Consider the following 12,211-nt stretch of genomic DNA (forward strand, 5'->3'; position numbering starts at 1 on the left):
CGATCGAATTACCTCGTTAATAGATTTGGGGACCAGTCCCGCTGTCGTGTTGAAGATGAAAAGATATTTAATATCTGAATAACTTTTAATAACTATTAAGATATTTTCCCTTACATCCTCTAGTACTTCTCCCGATTTCCACTTTTTTTGCTAAAATCTCAAACAGAATTTGATAGTCACAAATTTGTTCACAAAAACGTTTACACAGATACACTCCACATTAAAATACTTACAAGCTCTTTATTATCTACATATTCATAATTGCACAAAACATTTTAAATATTTTATTAATTCATTAAACAAAGTTTATAAAACTTTTGGTCATTGTTTTTTTAACCCAGACCTGGAAGAAAGCAAGAGATTATAACAAATAAAAGCAATATAATAAATTTATTACAGAAAATATAACAAATTTACATTATTTTTAAAAATCATTTATTTTTTCTTTTTCAAACTCTCTGTCAATGAATCGATTTCATTTTTAAAATCTTTTAAAAATTTCCTATCACGTTGTACCCGATTTGTTACTAAATTAGAAACACCTGAATTACCTGAAACTAAAATGGGCAGCACTTGTTGACCCACACTTGTTAGAATTTCGGCAATTTGCATTATAGTTTGAGGATCTGGTAGACCGGGTATTGGTGGCAAAGCAGGTAGTTCTGGTAAACCTGGTATGCCTGGAAAAGCAGGTGCAGCAGCTGCAGGCTCTCCTTCACTAACATCTGCTACTTCTACCGAAGTCTCTACAGATCGACGTCTTCGCTTACGTGCCTCATTAGAATCTTCTACAGTTTCCTCTGAGGAAGAGTCATCTTCTTCTTCGGATTCTGCCGGTGGTTCATCCTGTATTTGATATATTGTTGGTGTTTATTGTTCTATAGCTGATCAAAAGCTTTACATTGTATAACTATTAACCCACCTGTCCTTTAGTTATTTGCATAATCACCATTAAAGTGGCAAATATGATTAGAGTGCGTTTTAAATGAAATGTCATTTAAATGTTTTTTACTAGTTTAATATTCCTTTGTATGTTTGATAACTAATGTGGGTTAATAATGATTTGTTGTGGAATTTATAGAAGTAGTTTTTGAGTTTATATTGCGTGTTGAGCTTAATTTGTTTTTAAATGAAATAGTTTAAATTTCAGTTCATTTTCCTAAATTACATTAGAAGATGAAGAGTTGCCAAGTAGCGTTTGGTGTGTTGAAAAATTTGTTTTTTTTATAAAAAGTTTATTGAGCAAATTACGATATATAAGGGCTTGTATATAAATTTGCAAGTAGATCAGTTAATGACTATAGATTTACTTATAGTTTTGACTATAAAACATTCTATAGGTTTGACTATAGATCACTACATAGTTTTAACTATGATTGACCCTATCGTCCATTGATCGCTCTATAGTATATACTATATCTAACTCTACGGTATTGACTATATATGATAAGACTATACCTTGACTAAAGATCACTCTATAGTCTTGATTATAGATCACTATTTAGTCTTGACAACAGATCACTTCATAGTATTTATATAGTCCTGACTATGAAGTGATCTATAATCTTGAATATAGAGTGATCTATAGTCTTTACTGTAGACTGTTCTATAGACTATAGAGGTATCTATAGTCTTGACTACAGACTGATCTATAGACTATAGAGGTATCTATAGTCTTGACTACAGACTGATCTATAGACTTGACTATAGAGTGATTTATAGACTTGACTATAAAGTGATCTATAGTCTTGACTATAAAGTGATCTATAGTCTTGACTATAAAGTGATCTATAGTCTTAACTATAGAGTGATCTATAATCAAGACAGTAAAGTGATCTCTAGTCTTGACTATAGAGTGATCTATAATCTTGACTATAGAGTGATCTATAGTCTTGACTATAGCTGATCTATAGTCTTGACTATAAAGTGATCTATAGTCTTGACTATAGAATGATCTATAGTCTTGACTATAAAATGATATATAGTCTGGAATATATAGTGATCTACAATCTTGTCTATAGAGTGATCTATAGTCTTGACTATAGAGTGATCTAAGGACAGGTCTATAGTTTCGAATATGAAGTATTCTTCGTAATGCTCATGTTTCGCTGCAACAACTCAGTAATGACTTCAGTAGGAGCTGCCAGGATAAAGAGGAAGAATTGAGTGTTGCTTACTTCCTCTGTGATTACCCCGCCCTAGCAGGTCATAGAACGAGGAAATAGCTACTCCTTTATGATTAAACGAACCTGGTAGGTAGTTAACCAGACGATTGGTCGGTCAGTGATAAACTACGCAGCACCAGTGTAGACAGCCAGAGTTAGCGATGCACAAATGATGTCTGAAGAACACATACATGACGAAACAAAGATGCTTTCAGTCATGGAACACAACATCATGCTGTCAAAGCAGTTCCTACTGGGATATCATCGGAGCGACCACCCGAACCACCACTTAACGGAATAGGAACTGCTCATACAGGACAGCTTTGAATACTATCCACCAAGAGGCGGTGAAAGACGCTATCAATTCCCACCGGGATAGTATAATACTGGGAGGTCGTCCCCCACCCGTTGCAAACGAGGAACAAAACCTACCACGTCGTACTAGAGTGGTATTGGCACGGCTAAGATCGGGATGATGTACCCGTTTAAACTCATACTGGTCGAGAATAAACAACACTATTGAAGATCTCTGCCCTGTATGTGCCACAGGTCCACACAATTTTCAACTGCAGGACAATTCCAACTCAGTTAGAACCTGAATCCCTTTTGAGCCAGCCTTTAGATGCGGCTCGTCTACTGGGTTTAGATCTAACTAATTTGGATACCAGAGCGAAGAGGAAGAGTAGAAAATAATTTTTCACAACATATACGTAAAATTTCAGGTGTAGCTGCTACAACAACATCAACCTTTTTATCTCAATCCACGTATCACAAAGAAATCAATTTACTGGATCCATGTTGGTCCCCAGTAAAGTTATCGCGTAGACTGCTAACCTACCCCACCCACCTATTACACATAATACAATTTAAACTGATCTTTGTATTATAAAGTTTTTTCTACTTCTTCTATACATTTGTTCTTACAGGAAACGGACATAAATCAGTTTAAAATCCATATTTAAAAACTGTCTAATATAAAAATAAAGTATACTTTCAGGAGGCACTATTTCCAATTTTCTCAGTTAAGACATAAACCTTTTTGCACACCGCGTAGTGCCATCTATATGTGAAAAACCAGACTTTTAGTAATAACATAATAATTGTGAATGAATAAACAAATGATAACAATTCACAATAAATGTAAACAAAACATTTGACATTTGTACAAAAACATATGGCCGGCAACTGAAAATAAAACAAATTTCTTAGAAATTTCAACAGGTTCTAAAATAATTATTAAAACTCTAAAATAAATCCTACTGTAAAATTATTTTTTAGAAATCTTTTACAAAACTAAAATAATTATGTCACGTTTTGCAACCGAAAACGTAGAAGTTTTCATTAACGACTTTCTCAAAGAGGATCTCAAGCATTTGGAACAGTACATCAACGTTTACAATGAGGAAATTATGGAATATATACAACTCAAAAACACCATCGAAACTATGCGTGATAATTTGGATGAGGGTTATAAAACGCAAATGAATATTGGTGGTAATATTTTTATGGAAGCCAAGGTTAACGATTTAAATACAATTCTAGTAGACGTTGGCAAAGGTGTCTTTATACAATTTACATTGGAAGAGGCTTTAAAATTTGCAGACTTTAAAATAAAAATTTTAAATAAGGAATGTGATGTACTGCGGCAGGAGAGTATTAAGAAGAAGTCAGAAATTAAATTGGCTTTGATGTACATAGCGGAAAAGGAACAGTTGGCGGAGAAGACGAAAGATTAGTGATGAAAGTTAGTTGTGGTATATTAGTAAATTAAGTAAATAAAACATTATGATTTTGTAAGTTTTGTAAAAAATTATGTTAATAAGAGAATTGTGAAAGAAAATAAATGTATATTCATCTATCTATCTATCTATCTATCTATCTATCTATCTATCTATCTATCTTTCTTTCTATCTATATATCTATCTATCTGTCTATCTATCTATCTATCTATCTACCTATCTACCTATCATCTATCTATCTGTCTGTCAGTCAGTCTATCTATCTGTCTGTCTATCTATCTATCTATCTATCTATCTATCTATCTATCTATCTATCTATCTATCTATCTATCTATCTATCTATCTATCTATATTTCCATCTATCTATCTACCTATCTATCTAACTATCTATTTATCTATCAATGTATCTATCTATCTATCTATCTATCTATCTATCTATCCATCTATCTATCTATCTATCCATCTACCTATCTACCTATCTATCTATTATCTGTCTGTCTATCTATCTATCTATCTATCTATCTATCTATCTATCTATCTATCGATCTATCTATCTATCTACCTATCTATCTATCTATCTGTCTGTCTATCTATCTATCTATCTATCTATCTATCTATCTATCTATCTATCTATCTATCTATCTATCTATCTATATATCTATCTATCTATCTATCTATCTATTCATCTATCTATCTATTTATTTATCGGGATGTGTTTCAGGGTTTTTCGCTTTTCTGCCACCCAAAACTTATTATATTACAAAGGAAAAGTCTACCATAATAATGTTTATTGTTTGTTTAAAAAAATAGCTGATATGTGTCTTGTCATTTTCCTGTCTTCTTATTGTTGGATTTAGTTTAGTCTTTTCATTTGAAAGTGTATGCCAAAGGATAACGGTAATCTAACCGCAATCATTTGCACTACTAACAAAATTTCGTAAACCATACGAGGTTAGTTTGAAAATTGTTTTTTTCTCAATAATGTTTAAAACTTGAAATTGATAGAAAAAAGTAAATTATTATAAAAACTAATTTATTAAACCATAATTTTCTTTCAGATCGTTTAAAAATGTCTCAACATGATCCCAATGGTTTGTTGTTTAAAAAAATATTATATGAGGTCAGTTTAAATAGCAACTTACTGATCGTCTTATTCTGTGGGGGAGAATTTCTTTAACAAACTATTTCTTCAATATTTGTAGTACAAATACTAATACAATTGCATGTGGTTGATATTTACAAATTGTCTAAACCACTACGACTAACAATAACCAAACGACTATCATGTTTAAATAAACTATTCTTTAAACTGAGTACAGACCAGACAAAGAATGTTGTAATTAAAAGCAATTAATCCATGATTATTTCAATCAATAGTATAGTTAATGAACAATTCTATAGTACAGTCAATAAACTAAACGACACACTTGTTAATGTACAAATTCATAGTGTAATCCATAGAATACCTTTAAGCTAATATCACTTAAAATTGAAATTTCCTTTTTAATAGATCTTTAAGGACTTAATACTTTTAAAGGCCTCCTTTAATAGTGATAACAAACTTGTTAGTTTTAACTAACTTGTATCTGACAATAAGTGGTTTTATAACTTAATCATTATCAACATCATCGTATGTTTACTTCAATCACACTCGTACATATTCCATTCAAAAAAAGTTGCAGTAAACAATAACGAAACAAAAGTAAACGTAGTATCTAGCTTTTACAAAACTTTTTTACAGAAAAAAAAAGATGCCAGAAACATTTCTACTAAACATGTCCATTGGTGGGTTTGTGTTGTTTTCATTATATGGTTAGTATTTGTCTGTTAGTAATTTCATTGTTCGAATTGTTTAAAGTTTTCTTTCTACATTAGACACTTAGTACCTGAGCAATTGTATATTTTGTTTCATGTTTGTTACAATTATTGAAACATGTTTTATATTAAGTATTTTTATATTTGGACGATTTAAAAAATTTAAACTAAAGGTTTGTTTTGGATAGAAATTTTACTTAACGTAAAAAACTATCAAGTTAAGAGTTTATCCAAAGGAAGTATAAAGATTAAGTTCGAATTTTTACAAAGAAATAGTACCCATTTAGAGAAATCAATACAACTTAATAACATAATAATTACATTTCTTCAATTACATTAAATTCCATTAAAAGTTCACACTTCTAAGACAATATAAAACACATTGTCTGTCAAACTTGCATGACAGTAGTAGCACCGTCATACATGTACATACATGTAATCACTTCTGACAACTATTTTAAACAAATTAATTTAAACAAAACAATATTAAATGCAAAAACAATTTATCAAACAATACAAAATGCATTTGTATACATACTTTAATTCTGCTCGTGTATAAAAAAAAAAAACATTTTATTGTAATGTTTGCTTTAAACAATACATTATTAAAAGATTAGAAAATATATTAGAATTTTTTTTAAATAAACCAAACAACAATCTCTTTCCTCACCCCTTCAATCTAAATACTACAATACCACCTCAACACTCAGTCTATCCCTATCAAAAGCCTATTTACGTACAATTAAAAAAAAATAAATGCAAAACTTATATCATGAGTATGAGTATCATTTTAAATGTCATTACATATAACGCTTTACATGTCGAGACCCTTCTCTAAAGGCTTTGAGTGAAAAATATAAAATATAATAATAACATTTTTTTACAACAAAGTTTGTACGTCCGTCATGTTCGACACCCTACAAGAGTTTGAAAGGAAAAGCGAATTTTAAATTTCTAACTTAAAGACTAGTCTACTTACAATGAACTAGTGTAAGGACTAGTCTATGGGCTACTGCATATAGAGTAATGTATGGACTAGTCTATAGATTAATCTACTGACTAGTATCTTTTCTAGTCTAGTGACTATGGATTAGATTATAGAATAGTGTAAGAACAAGTGTATGAGAAAATATATGAACTAATCTACTTTATAGTCTTTGTCCTAGTCCAGTGAGAGTATGGAGACTAGTATTATGATTAGTTTATGGACCTGGCTCATGATTAGTATATGAACTAGTCTGTTGACTAGTATATGGACTGGTCTATGAACTAGTATATGGACTGGTCTATGAACTAGTGTCCGGACTAGTACATGAACTAATGACTAAACTAGTCTATGGTACGAACTAGTATATAGACTAGATTATAATAAACTAAACAACAGACAATATATTAAAAAATGGACTATAGTATAGACCACATACTAGACTACAAACTAGACTACAGACTCGACTATAGACTAGACTGTAGACTACACCATAGACTAGACTATAGATTAGACTATAAACTAGACTATAGACTAGACTAATCTATACGTAAGTCTAGTCTATATAATATACTATAGTCTAGTCTATGGACTAGACTAGTTTTATCTTTAGACTATAGACTAAACTGCACTTAAGACTACGAGCTAGACTATAGAGTATTGTCTAGACCAGATTATAGACTAGACTGTATACTGGGCTAATTTTTATACCAGAATATAGAATAGACCATTCTTTACATTATAAACTAGACTATAGATTAGTGTTTATACAAGATTATATACTAGACTATAGACTAGACTATATACTCGACTATAGACTAGACTATATACTCGACTATAGACTAGACTATAGACTAGTCTATAGACTAGACTGTTGTCTATACTATAGACTAGACTATTGACTAGAATATAGACTAGACTATAAACTAGCGTATAGACTAGACCATAAACTAGACTATAGACTAGACTATAGACTAGACTATAGACTAGACTATAGACTAGACTATAGACTAGACTATAGACTAGACAATACACTAGACTATAGACTAGACTATAGACTAGACTATAGACTAGACTATAGACTAGACTATAGACTAGACTATAGACTAGACTATAGACTAGACTATAGACTAGACTATAGACTAGACTATAGGCTAGACTTTAGACTTAACTACAGATTTAGATGAGACTATAGAATTAGATTATAAATGAGACTATAGATTAGGGTTTTTAATTGAAATAATTGAAGAATCTTAATGAAGAATAATTAAAGTCGACTATTTTGTCCCAACAAAGCCGTGGAGACGACTATCTTTTACAGAACAAATCAAAGAATCGGAAAGTCGACTTTTTGTTTCAACTATAAAATATACTTAGTCTAGTCTATATTCGGTCTATAGTCTAGTCTGCAGTCTGCGCTATGCTCTAGTCTAAAGCATAATCTTAAGTCTATTATATAATCAAGTCTAAAAACTATTTTAAAGTCATAGCCTAGTTTAAAGTCTAGTCAATAGCCTAGTTTATAGTTTAGTCTACAGACTTGACTAAAGTCAAGTCTTTAGTCTAGTTTAGTCTAGTCTATAATACAGTCTAGTCTTTAGTCTAGTTTATAGTCTAATATATATCTATTTTATAGTTTAATTTATAGTCTTGTCTAAAAGCAAGTCTATAGTCTATTTTAAAGTTTAGCATAGTCTATAGTCTAGTCTCTAATCTAGTCTATGGTGTAGTCCTTAGTCTATAGTATAGTCAATAATCTAGTCTATTGTCGTGAAGAATATACTACAGACTAGGAAAATTATATTTTCTAAAATACAGAAACATAACTAAACTTTAGGCTAGATGATAGAGTAGACTATAGTCTAGTCTATATTTTAGTAACCTTTTTGTATTTTTGAAAAGTTTATTTTTCGACTTTTTTATCTTCTGATAAGTCTATAGTTCGACTTTTTAGTTTGATAAAATGTCTATAGTTTATAGTCTAGTTTTTTCATTTTTTCTGTTTATATGAAAATATATTTCAACTTATGAGTTCCATAAAAAGTCTTAAATGTTTATATAAAAATTATACAGATTGAAAATTTAATATCAAAAAACGCTAATTTATAAACTTTTGATACCACCTGGTATCTCTGCATTTCAACTTCTTCATGTAATTTTTCATCTCCTTAGTTCGTTATATTTTCGGGTCGGTTAAAAGTTGTTCGTGAAAAAGTGTAGTGATTTAATTTAATAATTTTAACATAAATAATGCTCTGAATTAAATAAAATTAGTGTTAAATTAAAGATCATTTAATTATCTATAAGGGTAATATGAAATATTTTTCGAAATCAAATTATTCAAAGCAATATTGAAGTGTAAATAAATCCATAGAAATGTGTGTGTTCGTGTGTTTGGCAAATGGTTAAAAAAGTCTTTGCTATTGTATTTGTTTAAAATAAAGCGCGTAACGTTCTATTAAAGAAAAGAAAAATAAGAAAAAGAGTTGCCTTATTGTGTATTAGGAGAATTGAAGGGGGAAGTTATTGAAAAAAAGTTATTAAAATTTGATAAATCAAAAAATAAAAAATATATAATATTTTTTAATTAAGTAAAAAATGTGATTTAAATATTTCAAATTTAATAAATCTATATAAATTTAGAAAAATGTATAGAAAAATGTGAATGTATTTATTAAATAATTATGTTTTATGATTAAAAAATATTTTAAAAAGATACACATTTTAAGCGTTAATGAGTATGGTAAGTAAAGTCAATTTTTATTTAAACTAAATAGTTAATTATCTATGAATAATGATTCAGAACATATGTATCTTACGGGACGCAAGAATAAATTAAGAATTATTGAGACATAACACTTTAAATTATTTTATTTTTTAATGGTTCACCACATTATAATTATCAATTAATGATTGATAATTATAATAATTATATTGATAATTATATGTCATCAACTTTATGAAATATTTGTTACAATAGAAATTGATCATGACAATAGTATTACCAATAATACTTTCCAATATTTTAAAGTTTATGTTTAGGTTTGCGTTTTTTAAAATAAAACAAGACAAAAGTTGCAAAAAAAAACCTGATAAGAAAGTTTGAACTTGAAATTTTTTGTATTGTTATCAAAAAAAATTATTAAAACAGCTTATCACTTAAATTAAAATGTAAATAAAAGAAAAACGGTGTAAAAATGAATTTAACAATATGTTTAAAATTGGGTGTGCAAGACAATTGAAATATGATTATTATTTACAAAATTGTGTACTAGACAATTTAAATATTAATATTTACAAAATTGTCTACACATGTTGTATATGTTTAAAATCTAGTCACTGTTCACGAATTCAAAAAGAAAATGTTAGAAAATGCTAAGCTTTATAGGTAATTATTTTAATTTTCCTATACAGATAGTTTCTATCTATCTATCTATCTATCTATCTATCTATCTATCTATCTATCTATCTATCTATCTATCTATCTATCTATCTATCTATCTATCTATCTATCTATCTATCTATCTATCTATCTATCTATCTATCTATCTATCTATCTATCTATCTATCTATCTATCTATCTATCTATCTATCTATCTATCTATCTATCTATCTATCTATCTATCTATCTATCTATCTATCTATCTATCTATCTATCTATCTATCTATATATCTATCTATCTATCTATCTATCTATCTATCTATCTATCTATCTATCTATCTATCTATCTATCTATCTATCTATCTTCCGTACTGATAGCATTCTTAATATCGAATATCTTTTAAGAACACTTGAAACACGTTCAATTCCTTTAAAACCTAAAAGCTCCAAAAATACCAATACAATTCCCTTTAACTTTATTAAAACGCTAACTAAAGGGCAACATCATTATGTATGTTAAAAATACTTACACATCTGGCATCACATTTATTCTCTTGCATTTCCTTTTAGTTTCTTTTAAATTTGTATGCGATCAACAGTGTCAAATATTAGTGAAATAATTTAATTTAATAATTTCTTAAGAATTAATTCTTAAACATAAATAAATTTAGTATCAAATTAAAGAGCAATAAATTTCCTTTTAGTGTAATATGAAATAAAAGTGGTGGAACGAAAATTAAGCAAATAATTCAAGTGTTAACTTCTTAATGGTCAATTTGTTGGGAGTGCGGGTGATTGTTGTTAGCTTTGCTATTGCAGTTTTTTTGTTGTTTGTTTTTGTTGTAAATAAAGTGCGTAAAGTTTAATGTTTAGAGAAGAGTGCAAAAAAAAAAAGAGTTTCCTACTTGGCTGAAGTGTGAAAACAAAAGGGAAAATAAGAATATTTTTAGGGAATTAATATATAAAAATGAATTAAAATGTTATTTAATATATTTAACATCTTAAAATTAAGGTAAGAAAAATTAAATAATAACAACTTTTGATAAAATCTCCAAACAATGTACATTAGAGTGGCTACTAAATGGAAGTAGCTTTTGTTCTCTTTTGTTGTCGAAAAATAATTTTTCATCGATTCTAAGTAGGAAATATTTTTGTTGAGCTTTCTTAAGTCTCAGAAATGTATAAATTTAAAATTCGAACATTAAGATGATATAAACGGGTCAAAGATGAACCGTATTAACTTGTTGTTTTGCTTAAATACATTCTAATAATATTAAAATAATTTTATTAATTTTATGCAATTTTTCTTTTAATTTCGTTTCAGACAAAACAAAATTTATTTAGCCCTTTGCTGTACATGATAATAAATGCGTAAGTAGGGTAAATGCACCTAATGTCGGCATCACCCAGTAGTCGGCATCTTTTACATAAAAATGTAAATAAATAAGAAAAGCTGTACAAATTTATTAAGGTTTGATCTATATTTCATAGAAAATATGGTCTTTTTGCTTTATGAAATGAGTAAATTTAAGTAGGATTACTAATTTCCTCTATATTTGACGTTTTTTAGTGACAGCTTTGCAGCATTTGTAGTACTGTCAGTTTTCTTAAAAAAAATTTAGTATTAGTGCCACCTTAAACAAGTGAATATTTATATGAAATTAAATGATTTATTTGACAAAAATTGATTTAAATGAAAGAAAACAGTTGAAATATTCAATTTAAAGTGAAAAAGTTAGTTAAAAATATATTTTTTTGTAATTTTAATCGCTGCCGCCATTAGGAACACAATTTTTTATGAATTCTTATTGTCGGCATAGGGGTGCCGACTACTGGGTATTAAGTTCGATCATACGTATTCTATAGTCGGCACTCTAAAATTTATTATTTCTCTATAGAAAATTGGGTATATTACTATGTAAAATTTCTATATAACAATTTTCTCTTCAAAAATTATATGTATAACAGTTATTTTTGTAAAAAAATTATGTATAACACTTCTCTATAAAAATTTATGTATATTACAATTTCCTCTATAGAAAATTGATTGTACAACATTTGTTTCTATAGAGAATTATGTGTATACAATTTTTTTCTATAGAAAATTTTATGTATAACAATTTTT

The 12,211-nt window shown here is 28.6% G+C and overlaps 2 protein-coding genes and 1 long non-coding RNA gene across 6 annotated transcripts; 2 read left to right on the top strand and 1 right to left on the bottom strand.

Annotated features, from left to right (window-relative positions):
- Window positions 1–228: 228 nt before the first annotated feature.
- On the bottom strand, window positions 229–1,033 carry LOC111687675 (antennal-specific protein OS-C). Of its 2 annotated transcripts, XM_046950351.1 has the most exons (3): window positions 923–1,033; window positions 552–846; window positions 229–343 (listed from the first exon to the last, which is right to left on the bottom strand). In XM_046950351.1, exons 1-3 carry the CDS (start codon window positions 995–997, stop codon window positions 333–335), a joined length of 381 nt encoding a protein of 126 aa, XP_046806307.1. In that variant the 5' UTR covers window positions 998–1,033; the 3' UTR covers window positions 229–332. The 2 variants fall into 2 exon arrangements, with proteins under 2 accessions (XP_046806307.1, XP_023305907.2); XM_023450139.2 differs by lacking the exon at window positions 229–343 and having other exon boundaries at window positions 407–846.
- Window positions 1,034–3,336: 2,303 nt separating this feature from the next.
- LOC111687674 (protein UXT) lies at window positions 3,337–7,176 on the top strand. 3 transcript variants are annotated; one of them, XR_006940655.1, is made up of 3 exons: window positions 3,396–3,909; window positions 4,715–4,855; window positions 4,963–7,176. XR_006940655.1 is itself a non-coding variant. In XM_023450138.2 (2 exons), the coding sequence occupies exon 2, from the start codon at window positions 3,470–3,472 to the stop codon at window positions 3,899–3,901; it is 432 nt and encodes a 143-aa protein (XP_023305906.2). In that variant the 5' UTR covers window positions 3,337–3,386; window positions 3,444–3,469; the 3' UTR covers window positions 3,902–4,000. The 3 variants fall into 3 exon arrangements, 2 of the variants coding, with proteins under 2 accessions (XP_023305906.2, XP_046805239.1); XM_023450138.2 differs by lacking the exons at window positions 4,715–4,855; window positions 4,963–7,176 and adding an exon at window positions 3,337–3,386 and having other exon boundaries at window positions 3,444–4,000; XM_046949283.1 differs by lacking the exon at window positions 4,715–4,855.
- Window positions 7,177–10,707: 3,531 nt separating this feature from the next.
- LOC124419585 lies at window positions 10,708–11,457 on the top strand. The gene is made up of 2 exons (XR_006940701.1): window positions 10,708–11,098; window positions 11,411–11,457. It is a non-coding gene; the product is annotated as an uncharacterized LOC124419585 (long non-coding RNA).
- The last annotated feature ends 754 nt before the right edge of the window (window positions 11,458–12,211 follow it).

The sequence above is a fragment of the Lucilia cuprina genome, chromosome 4 (assembly GCF_022045245.1).
Source record: "Lucilia cuprina isolate Lc7/37 chromosome 4, ASM2204524v1, whole genome shotgun sequence".
Classification (NCBI taxonomy): domain Eukaryota; kingdom Metazoa; phylum Arthropoda; class Insecta; order Diptera; family Calliphoridae; genus Lucilia; species Lucilia cuprina.